Source organism: Neomonachus schauinslandi, chromosome 12, assembly GCF_002201575.2.
Source record: "Neomonachus schauinslandi chromosome 12, ASM220157v2, whole genome shotgun sequence".
Taxonomy (NCBI): Eukaryota; Metazoa; Chordata; class Mammalia; order Carnivora; family Phocidae; genus Neomonachus; species Neomonachus schauinslandi.
Window position 1 is genome coordinate 44,774,400 of NC_058414.1, and position 23,563 is coordinate 44,797,962.

The following is a 23,563-nucleotide window of genomic DNA, read 5'->3' on the forward strand; positions in this document are numbered from 1 at the left end:
GAGGGGAGGGGAGTGGGAGGATGGGTTAGCCTGGTGATGGGTATTAAAGAGGGCACGTTCTGCATGGAGCATTGGGTGTTATGCACAAACAATGAATCATGGAACACTACATCAAAAACTAGTGATGTAATGTATGGTGATTAACATAACAATAAAAAAAGAAACTGATTTTGAATGACGATCAAGTTACTAACTTGTGTCTAATAACTTGCGTTTTGTAAAGGGGAAGTGAATTATTTTCTTCCTAGATGGCAAAGGAAAATGTGGTCACGACTGCTGCTAAATACTCATGATTTTAATATAAGCCACACAGAAATTGTTATTCTAAAGAATTCGAGGGGGCGCCTCGGTGGCACAGTTAGTTGAGCGTGGGACTCTTGGTTTCGGCTCAGGTGGTGATCTCGCAGTCGAGGGATCGGCATCCCACCCCCCTCCCCAGACTGTGAGCTCAGTGTAGAGTCTGCTTGGGATTCTCTCTTCCCTTTCCCTCTGCCCCTCCCCCCGTGTGTATGCGCACTCTCTCTCTCTCAAATAAATAAAAATTTAAAAATTAAGACTTCATGGCACCTCTTCTTCGTTACTGCTTCTAAAACCCATTTTCAACAGCTTAACAAATACCTTTTATGCTGCCTCATCAAATAAAACGATTCTCCCTCTTGGGCAGCATTAGGAACTGATGAAGAAATGTTTTAAAATGTGAAGATGTTAATCCTGAATCATTGCTCCCTCTAGTGGATATTTAATGTATTGCATATATGTAAAATACAAAGTCTGTTTGAAAATACTTTAATTTGGGATGGCAGAACAAAGCTGGGAAGCAGAGTCACCTAGGCAATTTCTAAAAAAACAGAACTCAAGTCCCACCACAATGCTGCAAAACTCCACCACTGGGAGGGCCCTGGAATCTGCATATTTATCAAGTGCCCAGGTGATTACCTTGCAGCTGGCCTTTGAAAAACGGAATTCTAACCTGGGCATTAATATCACTTTCAATTTTGCAAGACCACCTTTAACTTTAAAAAATTGTTCTTTTTAAATTTTTTTTTAATTTTTAGATTTATTTATTTGAGACAGAGAGAGAGAGCATGCGTGCACAAGGAGGGGCAGAGGGAGAGGGAGAAGCAGACTCCCCGCTGAGCAGGAAGCCCCATGCAGGGCTCAATCCCAGGACGCTGAGATCATGACCTGAGCCGAAGGCAAATGCTTAACTGACTGAGCCACCCAGGCGCCCCTAAAAAAAATGTTATGTGGTTATTTCCAAACTTCAAGAGTCTAAGTAAATAACTATTTGTGACAGAGGAAATTTACTTTGACAATTTGCAGGACCTAATTTGAAAACAGTCTAGAAGCATAGACTGTAATGTGCCAGTGCCTTCTTAGCATAGTGCTTGGCATATGGTAGGCACTCAGTAAATGTTAAATGAATAAATGTTTAAGCTTTAGCTTTTGTGTGTGTGCAATGAGTATAAGACTATTACCTAGTTGAAAAAATTGCTATAAAAATTAGTAAATAATCATGTAAAGTTCATCACTTGGTGCCTATTATATAGAAATCTCAACAAACCTTAGCCATTACTATTATCATTATTATTTTCTCATGCTTTAGGTCCAGTGTTGAAACTTCACTTTTTATTAATGGTTCTTTTACTCCAAAAGACTTTATTTTAATTCCATATAGTTAACATTTAGTGTTATCTTAGTTTCAGATGTACAATATAGTGATTCAACAGTTCTGTACATTACTCAGTGCTCATCGTGATAAGTGTACTCTTAACCCCTTCACAGATTTCACCCATCCCCCACGCACCTCCCCTCTGGTAACCATCAGTTTGTTCTCTATAGTTAAGAGCCTATTTCTTGGTATCTTTCTCTCTCTCTTTTTCCTTTGTTCGTTTGTTTTGTTTCTTAAATTCCACATATGAGTGACATCATATGGTATTTGTCTTTCTCTGACTTATTTCACTTAGCATTATCCTTTCTAGATCTATCCATGTTGTTGCAGATGGCAAAACTTCATTCTTTTGTGTGGCTGAGTAATATTCCATTGTTTATATACATGCCATATTTTCTTTACACATTCATCAGTCAATGGACACTTGGGCTGTTTCCATAATTTGGCTGCTATAAACATAGGGGTGGGTGCATACATCTTTTTGAATTAGTGTTTTAGTATTCTTGGTTAAATATCCAGTAGTGGAATTACTGGATCATATGGTAGTTCTATTTTTAATTTTTTGAAGAACCTCCATAATGTTTTCCACAGTGGCTGCACCAGTTTGCATTGCCCCCAACAGTGCATGAGGGTTTCTTTTTCTCCTCATTCTTGCCAACACTTGTTGTTTCTTGTGTTTTTGATTTTAGCTGATCTGACAGGTTTAAGTGATATCACATTATGGTTTTGATTTTTATTTCCCTGATGATAAGTGATGATGAGCATCTTTTCATGTGTCTGTTGTCCATCTGTATGTCTTCTTTGGAGGAATGTCTGTTCATGTCTTTTGCCCATTTTTACTTGGACTATTGGGGGTTTTTTGGTGTTGAGTTATGTAAGTTCTTTATATATTTAGGATACTGACCCTTATCAGATATGTCATTCAAAAATATCTTCTCCCATTCCGTAGATTGTCTTTTAGTTTTGTTGATTGTCCAAAGGACTTTGAAGAAGCCTTTTAGGGTATAATTTGGCTCATGGATTTTTGTTGTTGTTTTTTTTTTAAATAGCTTTGTTGAGATATAATTTACATACCATACCCATTTAAAGTATACAATTCAATGGTTGTTGTTACATTTACAGAGTTGTACAGCCATCACCATAATGTAATTTTAGGACATTTTTATTATCTGCAAACAAGCTAATGGTTTTTATATTAGGTTTCAGATGCCAGTGGATCCATGAGAGTGACTGTGGTTGCAGAAGAGAACCCCTTCTCCATGGCAATGCTGCTTTCTGAAGAATGCTTTATTTTGGACCACGGTGCTGCAAAACAGATTTTCGTATGGAAAGGTAAACCATTGACATTGTAGCTGTGCTTCAGATTTACAGCTATTTCTTTGAAGAGGTAAAGAAAACATCTTTTCTGATTAAAAAAAACCTATGATTTTGAGACTTGATCTGTAAATAGCTCATGTAAAACGCAGACATGAAAACCATATTTTCTTCCTACTAGTATCATTTGCCAGGAACGATGGGGTTAAAGAAAGCATTAGGGCAATATAAAACGAATCTTTTATACATATATAGCGATCATTATGATATTAATAAATATATTTAACATACCAGGACATTTTTGCCATTCTCAGTGTCATATTTAAATTAAATTATAATTATGTTTATTACTTGGTGTGCAAGTATTTCATAATCATGTAATACCTTCCCTCTCTGGGATTCTTTTTCATTTATCCTCTATTTTAGGTAAAGATGCTAATCCCCAGGAGAGAAAGGCTGCAATGAAGACAGCTGAAGAATTTCTGAAGCAAATGAATTATTCCACCAATACCCAAGTAAGTGTGCGTGAAAATGAGCTGGCTAGAAAAAAAATTTAAAATGTGGGAGCTCATCCTATCTCCATAAAACTCATGAGAGAATTTGGTTCAAAGTAACCTATGCATGGAAGTCATTCTTCCCTTATGTGTGTGCCACATTGTGCCCCATGTCCCTAGAACCATAGCTTTGTGGAGGATGGAATTTTGCAGAAACTGGAGATCAGACCTTCCATGGGGCTGCATGATAAAAAAAAAGACCCCATCTGTTTCTTCCATGGCATTTCAGTCAAGATGATCAACCACAGTTGAATGCACTGAGAGCACTTTTCAGTTAGTCCTGAGAGCAAGTTGTGCAGACATGGGCTAATACCCACATAATATTTGGCTTCATTGACATCAGCTTAGTCACCTGACTAGGTACTCTTCCTTTTCTGAGTCTTTCAGCCTCATCCTTTCTCTTCAGTTTTATGTCCTGGCACAAGGAACACAATGAGATCATTTCTTCCAGGTCACAGATCTCTTATAAACCTAATGCAGAAAACCAGTCATATGTGCAATGGTAACACGAAAGAACTTTGTTCTTACTTCAAACATCCAAATTCAGTGGCAATCACTTTAGTTGTGACAAAAAGTACAGTTGGATTGTTTTACCTTCATATCTGATAATCTTCCATTTTACATTCACTTATGGATCCCGGCTTCTAATTTACGTCTGTCATCACAGAAACCAAGACAGTCTTTTCATTTCCTTAGTTTTTTCTCCATTCCTGGATGAATGTTTTTCCTCTATTTTCTTTTTATAATAATTATTATTGTTTTAAATTTTAGATTCAAGTTCTTCCAGAAGGAGGGGAAACACCAATCTTCAAACAGTTCTTTAAGGACTGGAGAGAGAAAGATCAGAGTGATGGCTTTGGGAAAGTCTATGTCACCGAGAAAGTGGCTCGAATAAAACAAATTCCATTTGATGCCTCAAAACTACATACTTCTCCGCAAATGGCCGCCCAGCACAATATGGTGGATGATGGTTCCGGCAAAGTGGAGGTATTTGGCTGTTCCTGTTTGTGTTTGTTTGTTTTCATCAAGTCCATTTATGCCAGTACACCTGGAAATGTAATTTCAGAAGACTACAAACTTGTCATTTTACTTGTTAATTTTACTTATTAATAAAGGTGGACCATGACTGTATATTAAATCAGGGAGTTTAAATCCAGAAGAGATACTCTCTGACCTTCAATCCTATTTTACAGTGTGTGTGTTGAGATTCCAAGAAGTTAGGTGATTTGTGCAAGATCACCTCATTATCATCTTAGAGACGTGTTGTGGAACCCAGTCATCTTGTTTCCTGGTCCAGAATTGCTCCCGCTCCTGGAACTGGGATTATCCAGTGAGGGCGAGTTGCTCTGAATGTACCAATGACCATTATTTAGACCTTTCCTTGTATCTTACAGGCATTCACAAAAGCAAATTGGGCATGTGCTAAACTCATATTTTTAGAGCATTCAAATTGTTTGTTGATTATTCCCATTTTTTGACAAAAAATTGCTCATAACCCCCTTATAATTCTCCCTAATTCAACTGTCTTCACCCTCTACTCTTAAGTCATCTAACTTAATGAGACCTGGGTAATGTTACGTCTTATAAAATATTTTAATGGCACTCCATCTTCAGCTGGGCCCACAAGGTCTTCCAGGATTTGATCCTTGCTCTCCTTGCTGCCTCACACTCCTCCCTCTGGCTAAAGTCTCCATTCGTCCTCCTGCCTAATTCAGTTCAGTCACAAGCTGCACCTCTTTGAGAAGCCCTCCCTCTGCCCTGGAGCAGCTCTCTGTGCTCAAACCATAAGTGATATTTTTCACAGAACCATCATCTAAGGACTGCAAAACTGTTTATTTTTCTTCCTAGTGCTCTCGTCAAGTTCCTGGAGGGTAGGAATTGACTATTTTATCTTTGTATTCCCAAGACTTACTACAATGTCTGGAGCAAAGTGAATGGGAAAGAGATTTAGGAAGTAGTTTTGCCTCTTTTCAAAGACATGAGGTATGCATCTAAGCCATCGAGGGGTTGTGGGAAGTGCAAAGGGAGAAAGGCACCTCATGGCCATTGTTCCAGGGGTATCAGCTTCCGGTCTGAGCCTGTCTCCTGCTCACATGTGCTTTTCTGCAGCTCTGCACAGCCGCAGGGCCTCTTGGCAGATGTGGCTCCCCAGCACCATGTCCCAGCTGCAGTCTCCTTGTGTCGGGTCATGTTGTCTCCGAGATGTCCTCCTGAGTCGTCCCCGGACTTCGGAAGCCTGGGGGCTTTCTCTAGGCTTTTGGGCTTAGCCCGATAGTGCTGTTGTTTCTCCCCTGCTCACCAGGATGTCGTGCGTCTCTCTGAAAGCACTGCTGCTCCTTCATCTCCAGATTTCAAGGGAAGGGGTGTATCCTCCCGCTCCCCGGGAGGGTACGCATGCGCACAGTGCCTGGCAGGCTCTCCAGTGTTACTTTCCTGGTTCATCTGCAGCTCTCATCTCTCCAACTTGGAGTGTCTTTAATCTGTGTTGAGGATGAGAAACTAGAAAACAAAAACAAAAACAAAAACTGGTTCTGCCTATTTTTACCTTTTCAGTCTTATGCCTAAATGATGCCTCTTAAAAATACTCAAGTAATTGGCATCTTGATTATTTGGCCCCAATCTGCCACTCTTGCCTAAAGAAATAATAGTTTCATGCCTTACAGTGCAGGGGAAAAAATGTTTTTAACAAACAAACAAGTTATCTCCTAATGGATGAAATATTTTATGCAAGTTAAGAGACATATTTCTGAGCCGAATATTTTAGTTCCTTATTCCACCGGAGTCTCGTGTTATTTTCACTAATCAATCAAACAGGAGGTATGTATTAATAGTGAACAAACGGTCAAACTGATAAAATTTCTTCCCATTGCTTAATTTGTAAGCTAGTTAGAAAAGTATTTAAAAGTTGTTTAACAATAGATCTAACCCCCCTCCCAAAATTAACTCCTGAGAAGTACTATTAGATCAAGAAAATTTTGTTACACACATTCCATTCCTTTCAGATTTGGCGTGTAGAAAATAATGGTAGGATCGAAATTGATCAAAACTCATATGGCGAATTCTATGGTGGTGACTGCTACATTATACTCTACACTCATCCCAGAGGACAGATTATCTACACCTGGTAAGTTTTCCTCATTCTTAAGATCTCGAGTTCCAAGGAGGACAGATTTTGCTCCAAAGTTACGTTTCATCAAATTCCATGGGATATGGGGTAGAATTATCCTATAGTTACCCCGGTGAGATTTGTATAGCATGCATGTGGTATTTTCTTTCAATATGATTTTTGACTGTATTTTGTAGCCTTGTCCACAAGCAGGAAGGGTTAAATAAAAATCATCCTTTCTAGGGGCACCTGGGTGACTCCGTTGGTTAAGCCTCCAACTCTTAATTTCAGCTCAGGTCATGATCTCAGTATCAAGATCTCAGGGTCATGAGATCAAGCCCCGGGTTGGGCTCCCTGTGCTCAGAGTGGAGTCTGCTGGAGATTCTCCCTCATCCTCTCCCTCCGCCCCTCCCCCCACTCTTGCATGCTCTGTCTCTCTCAAATAAATAAATAAATTTTTTTAAAAATCATCCTTTCTAGTCTAGGAAAAAGATTTTGGTATCTAAATGTAGTGTTCTTTTAGTGGATATGTAGTTGAATATCTCACCTCCGGGGCAAACTAACTCCAGTTGGCCAGCACTGGCTACCATGTGTTCTTCTTATTAAAATTCACAGAGGTCCATCCTAATTGGAGCTGCAGAGTTGCAGTGAGGCAAACCCTCTAAGGGATATATATCATTTATACTGTTTCATACTCCAGAAACTTCAAATTGATGCATTTTTTACTCTTGGTCCCCATGAAATTTGTGGCAATAAAGGAGGAAAAAATGCCAGTGTATCCACATCTTATATGGTTTTGCATAATGATTTGAGTTAATTGAAGGTTAAGATACTTAGAGTCCAGTGCCAAGGCTCTGATCAATGGGGAATGTCCAGTCAGGTAAGGTAAGTATACATACCATGCTGGGCTGTTCCAAAGGGATGGGGATTCTGCAACAAATCATATAGTGTGGGACTCTCAAACTTTTTACTAAGTGAAATCAGGTAAAATAAAATATTTCTGAGGAGACTGGAAAAAAGAAAAAAAATTTCCAAAAAGATACTAAAACTGAGAGGTGTGGGTGAAAGGTGCAGGGGTGAAGCAGGATCCTACTTTTGCCTACATGGTGATGGCAACCTTCAGTGGGTGTATGGAGTGTCATGGACATGGGTCTCTGCTGATATGGTGACATTTCTCTATGGTGAGGGTCCTACCAGATGACAGAGTCACCTCTATCCTGACAGTGTGACCCCTTATCACTTACACTGACCAGTGTCTTGAGCCCAACCAAGTTCAGGAGATGGGATGATTATGTTTATCCTATAGGGTCTTGGTACCCAAAGGGTGGTCCGGGAACCAGAAACATCAGCATCCCCTGGGAGCTGGTTAGAAATGTAGATTTCCAGTACCCACCTTTGGCCCACTAAAGCAGAACATGCATTTTAACAAGATCCCCAGATGATTCACATGCACTTTCACGACTAAGGCACTACACTGCCTTAGGCAAGGGTTCCTATCATATCCTGTCAGAGATTAATGTATTTAGCTACTTAACTCTGTGTTTATGATGTCATCTTCATAGCATCCATTTTTTTGGGCAGCATGTTTGTGCCAGCAAAGTGCTAGATGTTTCCATTTGTTATGTTTCTTCCTCACAACCAGGTTATTTTCGAAAGACAAAAAGGGAGGGGAGAAGCAGACAGGTTAAGTAACTTAACCCAAATTCACAACTATCGTAACTAGTGAAGCAACATTTCACACCCTGATCTACAGCTCTCTTTAAGTCTAAAGCTGAGTGCAGCTATACCCTGGTATAAGCTATGTCTTTCTTTTGCAATTTCCTCTTTCAAAATTTTAATTCGGAAAAGTGTTTGTGCAAAGCATGGCATTTATAGGGATAAATCAGTTGTTCTCAGTCAGCTTTTCTTTTACATTCTGTTTCTTGGTCTTCCTCTTAACTCTGATTTGTATATAAAAAATATAATTGATTGTGGCACTTAGATCAAACAAGAAAGACTAAATAAGCAATTCAAGAGAATATTTTGAAAAATTAGCAATTTGCAATCTATGTAAATAACTATGTAGCTGTAACTAAAACAGACTAAATCAGATGATAAATGTTAAATGTAGTTACTATTTCTCAAATCATTTGAAAGTATTCACCGAGCACTTTCTATGTGCCAAGCACTGTGCTAGATAGATACTAAAGATATAATGGTTAAAAAAAATGAGCTGTGTCCCGAGATTTTATACTTTAAAAAGAAGCAGGTGATTTCAATGAGGGCACTGAACAGGCATTTCAATGAAGTATGAAGGATTTAAAAAATAAAACCAAGCTGATCTTTGGGGAATTCTAGGCAAGACACCAAGCCCACTCCTAGGGCTCCTAGAAGTGACATCTAAGTGGGAGCAGAAGTAGTAGCTAGGCAAGCGAGCAAATAGAGACATTGTTCTAAGCAATGCAGGGCAAGTGTGCTCTAACTTACCAGTAATGACATATGGCTGGAGCAAAGTTAGGTAGCAAAAGATAAAATCAGAGAAATCAGAAGGAGCCAACCTGTGAATGGCCTTGTAACCATCTTGGGGATAGATGAACTTTATTTTTCAGGGCATTGGGAACCAGTCAAAGAATTTGCTCAGGGGAATGGTATGATTGGCCTTCCTCTTAGAGAAATTATTCTGGTTGACCTCTAAGAGAATGGGCTGGTGGGAGAAGATCGGTGGCAGGGAAGCCATTGGGAATGTGTTGCAGTAATCCAGCTGAAGGATAATGTGGCCAGAACTTAGTGTTAGAGCAACAGGGAGGGAAAGGATAAGTTGAGTTTGTAGTATTAAGGTGTTGGCATCTGAAAGACTGGCTATGGGAAACAGGGAAGATGGCCAAATCAAGGGTGACCGCAGATTTCTGGTCCATGCACACACGTGGGTAGTGTTTCATTCACTGAGATAAGAAACGTAGAAGGAGGGCAGGTTGGCCCTCACTGTGAAAAATTCAAAGGGAAGAAAGATGAGAATATGCCACACTCTTAATAGTTACTCTCTTTGGGATGGGACTGGGATGGAGGGAGAGGTCATTTAATTTGTTCTTTCCAATTTTATGTGTTCAAGTTTTCTATGATAATTTATCATTTTTTTGAGATATCAAGAAGATAAGTTAGATACTTGAGAGTCCTTTTGAGAGTCTTTGCCATTTAATATCATGGATGTTAAATATGTAAGTTTGTTAACATTGCATGGTTTGCAGGATTTCAAAAGCTTCTATAAAAGCAGTGAAGAGACATTTAGAAAATAAGCAGATCTCTTGAAGATTAGCTTTCAGACTAAACAACTTGCCAGGTTATGTGATAATTTTGATGCAGGGGTATAAATGGTTAAGTCCAGAGGCACATTAAGTCCAGGGGAAGGACTAGAATTAAATCAACAGCTGAATACACATATTTGTTGTGGCTTATTTTAAATTTCTGAAACCACTTATATTCTAAAATGGTAGGAGAAAAATAATTTCAGCAGTGATCTTTTTTCTGGAATGTCAGGTAATTGAAATTGAACAAACATTGAACAATGGCAGTGGTGAATCTCTGAAAGCAGTAAATTCTATTTTCCCGCAGCATTTATTTTTAATGAGTAACAAGTGCCAAAGGTTTATAAAGAAGAAATCATGTCAAAGTAGATTGCGCTCCACCCCCCCCAACCTCCGCCCCTAAGCATAGGTTTCCAAAACTAGAGGCAAAGAGTGACTTTATTATGTCTTAGTTGTAGTGGAGTATTTGACCCCCTGGGTCACAGATCCATAAAGCAAATTACTCTGAATCTGTGTGGATGGGAGCAAGGGTCACTTTGACGTGAAGTGGCAGAGCGGCTGAAGGTAAGTAGTAAAAAATTTATTGCGAGTGTCAGAAGGCGGGAGTTTGATAAGGCTTTCCAGGTTTGCTGGTTGAAATACTTTCGGGGAAAAAAAAACAGAAATTGGGACAAAAGTTTGTTGATACTGTCTATAGTCAGTTGAATGTTTTCCTACAGAAAAAAAAAAAAAGGAAATGGAGAAATAGGCAGGGAACTGCAGATGTGACAGGTGGTCACAGACCCAGCTGTCATTCTCAGCTCTCTGTTACTCCCCACTCTGCTCCCGTGGCTCACAGAAGTGTTTGATGACATTATAGCCTCCTGGAAAATTTAGGCTATTGGCATTAAAAGACTATATTTTTATGAGTGTCTTTATTAGGGAAAACATTTTTTATTTTCTTTTAAATGTGTGCCTCACATGAGCATGTCCTTTTTTTTTTTTTTTTGCCCCCCCTTTGTAGAACATTTTTATATCATTTGACTCTGTTGATGCAATGAAATATTCTGAAATAAACAAAACGTATTTCCTGTACCCAGTGTTTGGGGTATGTGTATGTGTATGTGTGTATTGCCCAGGATGGGAGGTTATTGCTAATCTGTTCTGGGTATTGGACAAGTAGGTCACTCTTAAGGTTTCAGAAGAAAAGATATGGTTAACTTCTTTTTTTTAAGATTTATTTATTTATTTTAGAGAGAGAGAGGGAGGGAGCGGGTGTGTGTGAGTTGGGGGGAAGGTTAGAGGGAGAGGGGGAGGGAGAGAGAGAAATTCCAACAGCCTCCCCACTGAGCAGAGAGACCAATGAGATCATGACTTGAGCCAAAATCAAGAGTCGGACACCTAACTGACTGAGCCACCCAGACATCCTGATAGGGTAAACTTCTGAAATCCGATTCCAGGATTAGTATTTTTCCTGCTAACCCCTAGTCAGACAGAGATGGGAGAATTGGCTAGAAACAAACCATGCTCAGTGCTTTGGCTTTTCCTCCCACAAACTCATCAAACAAGCAGATCTCCCAAAGGTTCCTATACAGGTTAAGCTAGTGACTGGAGTTACAGCCACAAGCTACCTTAGAAAGAGAAATTGCAAATGAACTGGACGAACTGATTTATTGACCCCTATCTGGGTCTCTGGTAGTTGAGCCACTCCTACGGTTTTATTACTAACTCCTTTAAAGAATTGCTAGAATGACAAAATGGGGCCACTCCATCACCTACTTCTGATGTTTCTTTCCTTGATTTTTTTGGGTCCAGACATTTGTTACTACGGTCACCAAATGTTCAGGTAAAGATAGGTTGCTTCTAAAATCCAGCCTAATAGATGAAGCTCATATTCTACTCAAATGGATTATTTTTACTGTGGAGATGGTTTCCCAAAATAGGCAGCTCCAACTTGAAATAAGACAGACCTGATTACTTAGCTAAGTTATGTAAGGAGCTAAGCCTCAGTTTCTTTTCCTATAAAATGAAGATAAAAATATAATTATCATGTGTAGTTCTAGGCAATACACAGGGTAATTCATGGCTCAATGTTAGTACTTTAAAAAAAAAACGATAAGGGCGCCTGGGTGGCTCGGTCGGTTGAACATCTGCCTTTGCCTCGGGTCGTGATCCTGGGGTCCCGGGATTGAGCCCCGCGTCAGGCTCCCTGCTTGGTGGGGAGTCTGCTTCTCACTCTGCCCCCCACCCTGCTCTCGTGCTCTCTCTCTCACTGTCTCTCAAATAGTTAAATAAAATCTTTGGAAAAAAAAAAAAACCTGATAGCTTCTGTGGCCATATCATGTCAAAACGGTTTCATCTTGAACTTTCCTAATGACTTAAGTCTCTGAAATGCCTACACTAGAAAGTCTTAAAACTTAAATACAAGCTAATTTACTTTACTTTGGTTCCTCCAGGCAAGGAGCAAATGCCACGAGAGATGAGCTGACAACATCTGCATTTCTGACTGTTCAGTTGGATCGGTCCCTTGGAGGACAGGCTGTGCAGGTTGGGATAGTTTTACTCCCAGAACTCATCCACATTAAAGTTTTGCTAGCTCAATGACTAGTTAAAGCCTTCCTCCCAAGTTGGGATGGGAATTTGACATTTTCTAAATATATTTTTTTCATTTTGCAACTTAAGTGTTCCTAATCTCATGCCATACTAGTTCTCTCAGATTCTGGAAAAGAGGGAGCAAACAAAATTGAAAAACAAAAGCAAAAACAAAGAACTATTAACAGACCTAAGGAACCAAAAGAATCGACAGTTACTTGACCTAAAACCGTTCTACACAAGTTATTACCTCCAGCTGATCACTTTCCAGTTTTCAGATCTTTGTAAATGTGCAATTACTTCTTAAAAGATAATAATTAAACAGAGAGGTAAGTCAGATACTTTAGTACATGAAATCTAAGATGTGGACGCCAACTTTGGTCTTCTAGCTGGTTTCTTTCCCGTCTTGGTACTTCTTAGTCGATATATAAAGCAAGTTAGATCTAAATTTAAAGGTTCATATTAACTTTTTTATTTTTTTACAAATTAGCAAGGTGACTGAATTCTTTAAATGCACTGAACTCTACTTTCCCCTGAACTATTATATTCACTTCTTGAATGAAATCTTTCTAGATAAGAACTGACATGAGTGTCATTTAATTGATCTTTAAAGTGTTCCTTACCAAATTATGCAAAAACTTTGAAGACATGCTTTGTGACTTATAAGTTCTGTATTTTGCAATAAAATATTTGATATACCCATGAAAGAATTGCCATTGTTAGCCTATCACATCCTAAATTCACAATGAAATGGTATGTTTAGTTTAATCACTAGGTGGCAGTAGTTTACAATAATGTATAAACAACTCCAGTCGTTGGTAGAGTATGTTAACAGTAGTGAAAAATGTTCAACTTAACGCTTTATCTCTTTTATTTTAATTTAACAGTGGAAAATGAGTCTTAATCATTGGCCCTCTTTTTTTTTTTTTTTTTATGTTGGCAATCGAGGTTTTCCCAACGTTATGGGAAATTCCAAGCCAGCAACAGTTTTAGGTAATCCTAGCTAACCTCACCCCAACAGCTTTGGGATTGTGATTTAAAAGACATTTCTGTAAGTTGCTACTTGCTTATTCCACTGCTAATTGGAAGATACCTGTGGGGGACGCCTGGCAGGCTCAGTCAGTAAAGCATGCGACTCTTTTTTTTTTCTCCCACTTTTTTTTTTTAAATTATGTTAATCACCATACATTACATCATTAGTTTTTGATGTAGTGTTCCATGATTCATTGTTTGCATATAACACCCAGTGCTCCATGCAGAATGTGCCCTCTTTAATACCCATCACCAGGCTAACCCATTCCCCCACCCCCCTCCCCTCTAGAACCCTCAGTTTGTTTCTCAGAGTCCATCGTCTCTCATGGTTCGTCTCCCCCTACGATTTCCCCCCCTTCATTCTTCCCCTCCTGCTATCTTCTTCTTCTTCTTCTTTTTTTTTTTTTTTAACAAATTATATTTTTTTTGTTTCAGAGGTACAGGTCTGTGATTCAACAGTCTTACACAATTCACAGCGCTCACCATAGCACATACCCACCCCAATGTCTATCACCCAGCCACCCCATGCCTGCCACCCCCCACCACTCCAGCAACCCTCCGTTTGTTTTCTGAGATTAAGAATTCCTCATATCAGTGAGGTCATATGATACATGTCTTTCTCTGATTGACTTATTTCACTCAGCATGATATCCTCCAGTTCCATCCATGTCATTGCAAATGGTAAGATTTCATTCCTTTTGATGGCTGCCTAATATTCCATTGTATATATAAACCACATCTTTATCCATTCATCTGTCGATGGACATCTTGGCTCTTTCCACAGTTTGGCTATTGTGGACATTAAGCATGTGACTCTTGATCTTGAGTTTGTGAGTTCAAGCCTCATGTTGTGCATAGAACTTACTCAAAAAATTTTTTTAAATAAAATGAAAAAGAAAGATATCTGTGAAGTTAATTATTTTCAGTGCTCCCTAGGCCTCCCTGCTATGGTATTGCATCTGCATTCCCATTTATTTGGCTTTTAGAAAAGGATACACCAGGGTGCATAAGACAATTCAATTTTAGCATAGGGCAAAATAATTGGAAAAAAAAGTAGAGAGCTGACACAAAAGTTGAACTCTTTATGTAAAAAAATTGCATCAATAATTTATGTAAGAAATAAGAAACTCATTTCTAATCCAATATCTGGTATTAAACTAATAGGTGAAATTAAATAATTAACCATTTACTTTCTTCAATTTCCTTATCCTGAAAAGTCCTTAAATTACATACTTTTAAAGTGCTTATATTAAGCAAATCTATTACCATTTCTATGAATAAAAAGTAGAAAATATATTCTATTTATTTTTGCCAGATTTTGATGCTTGGAGGCCAGATTGTCATAATTTTTTCATTTCATAGTTACAGAGATGTAGAAATAATGAGTACGCTTTGGTGTCCTCTTATTTTTGGAAGCATTTAAATGCACATCTCTTTACCTTCTGAACAAGATCCAAAACATTTCAGAAACAAGTGTGTCACTACACAGCTATCAAGTGTTGGTGCTCTTGAAAAAAGTCATTTTCACAAACGATGGCATACATCCACACTTTGTTGGTTTGTCTCTTATGGAGAAGTACGTGAACACACTTACAGCCTTACACTTTCTGGAAGCAGGAAGTGGTGCCATACGGTGATGTTTCCCCCCAGAAGAAATGGCTCAGTGTGCTGTGTCTGGAGTCTAAGACTCTTAAGTCAGCCAGAAAACTGTGCTTGATTAGCATTAACCTGTATTGTCTGTTAATCGTCATGCCTCCTGCTCTTGATTTCTTATTTATTTTTTGTTTTGTTTTCAAAAAGGAAAATAACACATGTGGAAATACAACCCTCCTTCATTGCACCCTTCATTACGTTTCTTTTATTCCCCCCCCCCCCCCCCCCCCAGATCCGAGTCTCCCAAGGCAAAGAGCCTGCTCACCTGCTGAGTTTGTTCAAAGACAAACCGCTCATTATTTACAAGAATGGAACATCAAAGAAAGGAGGTCAGGCGCCTGCTCCCCCTACACGCCTCTTTCAAGTCCGGAGAAACCTGGCATCTATCACCAGAATCATGGAGGTAATGTCGTGCATTCAATAAAATGTGCCCTGTTTATGGACTTCCCAGTGGACCTGAGCCATCAACAAATATTAGTCTTCAAAAAATTGGCAAGCAAATTCCCTCTATTTCGATAATTAATCTGTTGTTCACAAAAAAAAAACCAAAACCAAAAAAAAAAAAAAACCCAAAAGCAGGAGAACCAAGTTAAAAGTTCACGATGGATACCAGGCCTCTCACACTTTTCAACTGCATTGTACCAAAAAAAAAAAAAAAGAAGAATTTTAAGAGTAATGTAACAAATCAAATGGTCAAAGGCCTGAAGCTTTATCTTCGAAAGGCCTAGGGGAAGATGGATGGCAGGTGATGGTCAGGTGGTCACACGGGAAATTCGAGAGGGAAAGCCCTTGTGTGTACAAGTGTAACAAATGTGGAAAGCCAGCTTCACCGTATCCGGCCGGAACCATAACTCAACTGGCCAAATAAGCCGTCTCTGACAGCAGCTGAGAAAGAAATCAAACCCCATGTCACAGGTTAGAAGACAAGAAGACCTCTAGGTATGGACAAGGCAGCAGGCCCAGGTGTTTAAATGGCTGAGCGTTTTGCCTCTAGGACCATCCATCACATTTCATGATCTAGACATCTCTCTCACTATTGAAATCCAAGTCTCTCCCGTCACCCCTAAACTGCCCAACGTATTCTGTAAATCCCCACACCTGGACCCACCTGCTAAGCCTTCCCCTTTGCACAAGCCGTTTGGCCGAGCCCTTGGAACCAGCTGGGTCATGGCATACCCTCCACTTGCAATCTCTTCTTTAAACCAGCCTCCCAATTAACCTTCTTGTTCTATGGCTATCCTCTGAGGATACAGATTCCCATACGACCCTCACGAGGGGAAGTTGTTTTTCCTCAGTACCCTCTTACCAGGTATGGGTGTGGGTGGGCTACCCTCCTTGGTCACTCTTGCCTCCTTGACTTTTATCAGTCTCTCCCTCCCTCGGCGTCATTGTGCCATCATCCATGGAGCTGCCCGTCCTTCCCCTCTTATTCTTTGGTGGCTTTGGCCATTGTCTCACTAACTCCATCCCTCTGGCTTGTCCTTGACCCCTTTCATCTCACACTCATGTGGTCCCGTACTAAACCTTACTATAATTTTAGCACCTCGGGAAATCTGTTTCCGACACCTAATCTCTGACAACCCTCTCCTGTCGTTTGGCCCCTTTGCTCTAGGATGCACATCCCAGCAATTTCCAGTCTCAAACCTGAATCCATGCACGCTCTCCATCCATCACGCCTTTCGTGTCTTCTCTCTCCAAACCTCCAAAATGCCTGCTCTCCACTGAGTACTGAGTCAGAGTTCTCAGAGAACATAAATGTAATCACACAAGAGTCACCTTATCTACCCCCCACTGGTGTCACCAACGTGCCCCTGTCTGTACATATATATTCTCCTTCCTGCCTGTTTCATGAAATAAATATAATTTATTTATATTTAACAATTTATAAGTATTTTATAATAGTTACTTACATATAAATACTAAATTATTTTAAAAATTAATATCAACATGCTCTTATCCATAAATTAATATTACAAAGTAATGTTTGTAAAAAGTAATATATTACATAAACAAATAAAATGTGACTCCCGTCCTAAGGTGAAATTCCTACCACCACAACCCCCAACTTCCGTCCAGAACCGCCGCCCGCCCTCTCGACTTCCTACTTTCCTGAATTTCCCTCTGTCCCATGTTCTTACCTCACGTCCAGTTCATCATTATGGCGGGCAGTAATCTTTCTCTTCTCTAGCATTAGTGTATTCTTCTCTTCCGGATCATTTACTTCAGAATACAAGCATGCCTTCAAAACACTGCCGTTTTCCATTAAAAACTCTCTCTTAACCCCGATCCTCCCAGCTGCCATATCCTTTCTCCGACCTCCTTAAAAGCACAGATCCTCAAAAGCATTGGCCTCACTCACTCCCTGTCCCTACATGGTTAAGCCTCTTCTCTGTAAAGCCACTCTCCTTGGGCATCATTCCAGCCACTCCTAGCCTGTTACCTAGTGCCCGTCTTTCAAGAGGTCAGAAGTATCTTTTCTGACCCCTTTCCTTAGCCTTCCACTGGCTTTTTCCACAGTTGCCCTTCTCTAGCTTCTTGAAACACTTTTTTTCACTAGGACTCTGGAGCAACCACACTTACCAAGATTTCTTCCAAGCTTCCGAAGAGTGTTTTCACTCCACTTATGCCAATTGGGTTTCTGCGGCTCCTCCTCTGCCCGTCCTCCAAACCCCCAAGGCTCAGTCTTGGCCCTCTCCATGGCGATCTCATTCAGTCATATCATTTAAATGATATCATATGCATTGACTTCATCTAGAACATTCTGTACATGGATTCTCATGTGTTCGATTATGACTATTTTTTTTTTAAATCTATCAAGTTAACCATGAACAGCTCTCCTCCGCAGGCACTCTCAGCTGACTTCAGATGGAAGAGTCGAGAATCCTTGCATTCCTAATCTCTTCCCAGCAGGCACATCTTTATGAGACATGCGAGCTGTTTGTGATATGGTTCCTTTGTTTGCTTGCAGCCTGTCAAACTGGCCTTCACATTCCCAGCCTCTCTGAAATGTGCTCATCAAAATCATTGTTTGTAAGGCTTTCTGGGAGGCTAAAGCTTTATAATGTTCTATTTTGGAACTACTCCCCTGATGCCACACTAGTCTGTGTGTGGGTCTATTGTCCCCTGTCTGTCTGTCATCCAAATTCTTCCCTCTGTACCTATAAGGAGACATTCGGATGAGAAATTGGCAGTCCCGGTTCTTATCAGTCTCCATCATCACATCTGGTAGATTCCTTTAAATCTTGGTCCAAGAGGCCTTGTTCCTACTGCAAAAGGACGATACCCACTTCCCTGAATGTTAGCAACCCCTGGAACACATCTAACATTTCCAACAGATTGTGTTTCAACTATACTTTAAAAATAAATAAATAAATAAATAATAAAAGTTCCAACAACCATTCCTTCCTCCTCTAGTGCTCTCTCTGGAGACAGTGTCCTGGTAAACCTGGTGAAATTCAGCTCTCCACATAGTTGATGGCAGCTCGACCCAGTTGGCCAAACACCATCATTTGGCAGTTGAGCATCTCCTCCCTCTTGAAACACCCTCTGCACTTGGCCTCCAGAACACCACCTTTGTATTTCCTTCCTCTCTCATGGCTGCTCCATCTCAGACTTGCCCACTGGTTCTTCTTCATCACATTGACTTCCATGGTGGTGCCGAAAGTCAGACACATACTGTCCTAGTCACATAGCCATGTGGTCAGACAGAGGTTCTCACAGAGTCTGACTAGAGTCATAGAATCCCAAGATCATAGACATGAAGGCAGAAGCCCATCATAGGACCCTCGGGCTCAATCCCAGGGCTGAGACTGCACATGCTTGTCCTGCCCTGGCGGTCCGCCTTCAGCCTCCCCCTCAGGTCAGAGTCTGGGCCCAGGTGGGTCCTCCTCATTCCTCTGTGGCCACAGGGAGCACAACTGTGCTCACCTGGCCGATCCCAGACGGTGGCCACAGCTTCTTGGTTGAAAGGAGGGGGTATGTCAGTGCTGTGTTAATAATCCGCTACAGTCTTTTACAGTTTGAGTGATAATTTATCTGAGCCTGGAGACCCCTTTAGTGAATTTGCATTGTTATCTCTTTGCCAAAATTGGACTCCAGTCCCTGTTTTATGATTTTTAGGTGTCCCTTTGTGGGGTTTTTTTTTAAATTTCAGTATAGTTAATATACAGTGTTATATTAGTTTCAGGTGTACAATATAGTGATTCAACACTTCCATATATTACTCAGTGCTCATCAAGATAAGTGTACTCTTAATCCCCATCACCTATTTCACCCATCCCCCAACCCACCTCCCCTCTGGTAACCCTGTTTGTTCTCTATAGTTAAGGTCTGTTTTTTGGGTTGTCTCTTTTTTTTTTCCTTTGTTTGTTTGTTTTGTTTCTTAAATTCCACATATGAGTGAAAGTATATGGTATTTGTCTTTCTCTGACTGACTTATTTCACTTACCATTATACTCCGTAGATCCATCTATGTTGTTACAAATGGCAAGATCTCATTGCTTTTTACGGCTGAATAATATATATATACCCCTTCTTCTTTATCCATTCATTTATCAGTGGACACTTGGGCTGCTTCCATAATTTGGCTATTGTAAATAATGCTTCAATAAACATAGGTGTGCATATCCTTTCAAATTTGTGTTCTCAGATTCTTTGGGTAGTGCCTTTACTGGATCATAGGATTGTTCTATTTTTAGCTTTCTGAAGAACCTCCATGCTGTTTTCCAGGGTGGCTGCACCAGTTTGCATGCCTACCACCAGGGCACGAGAGTTCCTTTTTCTCCACATCCTCGCCAACATTTGTTTTGTGTTTTTGATTTTAGCCATTCTGAGAGGGGTAAGATGATACCTCATTGTGGTTTTGATTTGCGGTTTCTCTGATGAGTAGTGATGTTGAGCATCTTTTCATGTGTTTTTTGGCCATCTGGATATCTTCTTTGGAGAAATGTCTATTCATGTCTTCTGCCCACTTTTAATTGGATTATTTGTTCTTTTGGTGTTGAGTTACTTAAGTTCTTTATATATTTTGGATACTAACCCTTTATCAGGTATGTCACTTGCAAATATCTTCTCCCATTCAGTAGGGTGTCTTTTAGTTTTGTTGGTTGTTTCCTTTGGTGTGCAAAAGTTTTTTTTTTTTTTAATTTTGATGTAGTACCAATAGTTTATTTTTGCTTTTGTTTCGCTTGCCTCAGGAGACATATCTAGAAAGACGTTGCTACGGCCAATGTCAGACAAATGACTGCCTATGCTCTCTTCTAGGATTTTTGTAGTTCCAGATCTCACATTTAGGTCCTTCACCCATTTTGAGTTAATTTTTGTGTATTGTGTAAGAATGTGGTCCAGTTTCTTTTTTTAATATATATTTTTAAAGATTTTATTTATTAATGAGAGACAGAGAGAGAGGCAGAAGGAGAAGCAGGTTCCCCATGGAGCAGGGAGCCCGATGTGGGACTCGATCCCAGGACCCCAGGATCATGACCTGAGCTGAAGGCAGACGCTTAACCAACTGAGCCATCCAGGCGCCCAAAAGTAGTCCAGTTTCATTCTTTTGCATGTAGCTGTCCAGTTTTCCTAACACCATGTGTTAGATAAAGAGACTTTTTCCCATTGCATATTTCTGCCTTCTTTGTCAAAGATTAATTGACCATATAAGCATGGCTGTATTTCTGGGTTTTCTATTCTGTCCACTGGTCTGTGTGCTATTTTTGTGCCAGGACCATACTGTTTTGATCACTACGGCTTTGTAATATACCTTGGGAGTCTGGAATTGTGATGCCTCTAGTATTGTCTGTATTTTTCCAAGATTGCTTTGACTGTTCAGGGTCTTTTGTGGTTCTCTACAAATTTTAGGATTGTTCGTTCTAGCTCTATGGAAAAATGCCGTTGATATTTTCACAAGGATTGCATTAAACCTGTAGACTGCTTTGGGTAGGTATCCCTTTGATTATTTGGAAAACCTCTTTAGCGGGGGAGAGAAAAACTGGACATCTTTGCTTTGTGTGTGTCGTTTGTGTCTATCACACCCGCTTCCCAAACATCAATTATAGCCCATACTTGTTCTTATGGCTTCTTTGAATATTATCTTTGTTACTTCTCACTGAAGTTTGGCTAATTTTATCCTTAGAGCCCTGTGCTGCTGTCTGTGGGCAGTTGAGCATTAAAGTGATACAGAGCAAAGAGCTACTAAGGTTTCTAACGCCAGAGTGGTGTCCTAATGCCACCTTGGGATCAGGACGGAAGGGACGGGTGGTTTGTCCCTGTCCCAGCTTCTCAGACATGTTTATTGAGGGAGTAGCAATGAATCTGAATCACTGTGTTGTTTTTCTTTATACCCTAGGTAGATGTCGGTGCACATTCTTTGAATTCCAATGATGTTTTTGTCTTGAAACTGCGACAAAACAGTGGCTTCATCTGGATAGGGAAAGGTGCTAGCCAGGAGGAGGAGAAAGGAGCAGAGTATGTGGCAAGTGTCCTCAAATGCAAAACCACAAAGATTCAGGAGGGCCAGGAACCAGGTGTGTACCGTGGGGTCAAGGACACGAGCCAGGACTTACATTTGGTATAATTGCTAATCATGTAATTTATTTATTTTTTCATAAATAGGACCCTTGTAACAGTTATAGGGCATTACAGATCCTTCCAGTAGTTGCAAAATTGGGCGATGGTACCCACTATATTTAAATAATTTCCTAACATTGAAATCAAGGTGAAATCATATCATTCGTTAATGTAAGGCAAGACCAGCCCTGTGCTCCTGGAAATGCACTGGATAACTCATTGTGTTTTTCACAGAGGAGTTTTGGAATTCCCTTGGAGGGAAAAAACACTACCAGACCTCTCCACTGCTAGAAACCCAGGCTGAAGACCATCCGCCTCGGCTTTACGGCTGCTCTAACAAAACTGGACGATTCATCGTGAGTGTCTTGCAAAACACTGGGGTAAAACTGAACAACATTGGGAGGGGTGGCTCTGGCACTTTTCAGCCATGTCGGTGCTCTGGGTCTCAGTTTTAGCTTGCTTATCTGCAAACCAGACATGATAGTCTTAGCTCTCTACGCAGGCTTGTTTTAAGAGTCAATGACATAATGGATTTGAAAGCATAGGAATACTGTAAAGTACTATATAAATCAAGCCGCTCTTGAAAATATCAACTACTTTGCACCTGTGTCAGCATGAGGTTGTTGCTATATGAATATGCATATGGTTGGATTTCCTAATTTAATAATTTGACACTTTCTGTGGGAAACCGTGGTGGGTTCTGATCAAACTGTGTCAGTTTTACACTTCAATTTCCCAGGGAATAAAAAGTTTCACCATGTTGACTGACTAGAGATATTATGAAAATATTATGATCATTGGGCAGAATCATAAAAAGCTACATATGCACCTGCAAATTGAATGAAATCAGCAAGAAGGTTTTATTTTATAGTCATTCACAGGTTTTAAATTTCAGACCGATTTTATACTGGGCTCCAAAATATCCTGGAGTGCAGCCCCTCATCTCAGTTTAAGCATAAAAATTCTCTTTTCTCTGTTTGACATGTAGGTTTTTGAGTAAATTTTTTGTTTAAAGGACAAACTTCTTTCCTATGTAAAATTTGATCTAAAGATTTGGTCACCATGTCCTGGTGAATACAAGCTTTATTTTTCAACACGCACATGAAAATCGTCTAAGTCTTTTCCCAGCTACATTGTTTGCTAGAAATAAAATGCTTTGAGGAAGAAACTGCTCATATTCAAACCACACTTGAAGATGATAAGTGATTTGACCTGAAAATTGAAGGTTCAAATTAAAGATTCGAATTGTGATAAATATTTGGTTGTTGGGCACCGCAGTAGCTCACCTATTTTCTAGGAAATCCTTGTATTTTAGAAACTTGTCAGAAAAAATCTGTTATTTTACTCTTTTGACTGTTAATTTGATATGGCATCCAACCAACTTCTTTTTCAACTAATGCTTCTATAATTTCTTACTAGTATTATTTGCTAATATTATTGTAAATAACCTGCTTGTCTCCAATGAAGATGTATTTTACAAAAATAATACCTAGGCTTTGTTCTCCGTCAGGTTTAAAAAAATCTGTTAGTCTTTGGATCTCACTGATAGGAGGAATTCTTAATCTCAGGAAATAAACTGAGGGTTGCTGGAGTGGTGGGGGGTGGGAGGGATGGGGTGGACTTTTCCTCTATACCAACTGATTTTCTTGTTTGGTATTTGGAACTCCGACTATTCCCCTCACAATTTAAGGAAAGAAATGTCACTGAAAAGTATTTGATCTAGTTATCATAATCAAAAAGCAGGCTTTAGACATATAGATTCACACAAGACAGCAGAGCCTATGGGTTAATAACACAGGTTTTGGAACCAGTCTGCCTG

At 39.8% G+C, this 23,563-nt stretch overlaps 1 protein-coding gene across 1 annotated transcript in view; it reads left to right on the plus strand.

Annotated features, from left to right (window-relative positions):
* The window catches only part of SCIN (scinderin), a 76,837-nt gene that overhangs the window by 47,676 nt on the left and 5,598 nt on the right, over window positions 1–23,563 (plus strand). The window contains exons 6-13 of the mRNA XM_021689576.1: window positions 2,872–3,004; window positions 3,413–3,501; window positions 4,312–4,527; window positions 6,543–6,664; window positions 12,363–12,453; window positions 15,416–15,586; window positions 21,524–21,701; window positions 21,979–22,100. Of these exons, the coding sequence (XP_021545251.1) occupies window positions 2,872–3,004; window positions 3,413–3,501; window positions 4,312–4,527; window positions 6,543–6,664; window positions 12,363–12,453; window positions 15,416–15,586; window positions 21,524–21,701; window positions 21,979–22,100 (1,122 nt within the window). The remainder of the gene's footprint in view (window positions 1–2,871; window positions 3,005–3,412; window positions 3,502–4,311; window positions 4,528–6,542; window positions 6,665–12,362; window positions 12,454–15,415; window positions 15,587–21,523; window positions 21,702–21,978; window positions 22,101–23,563) is intronic.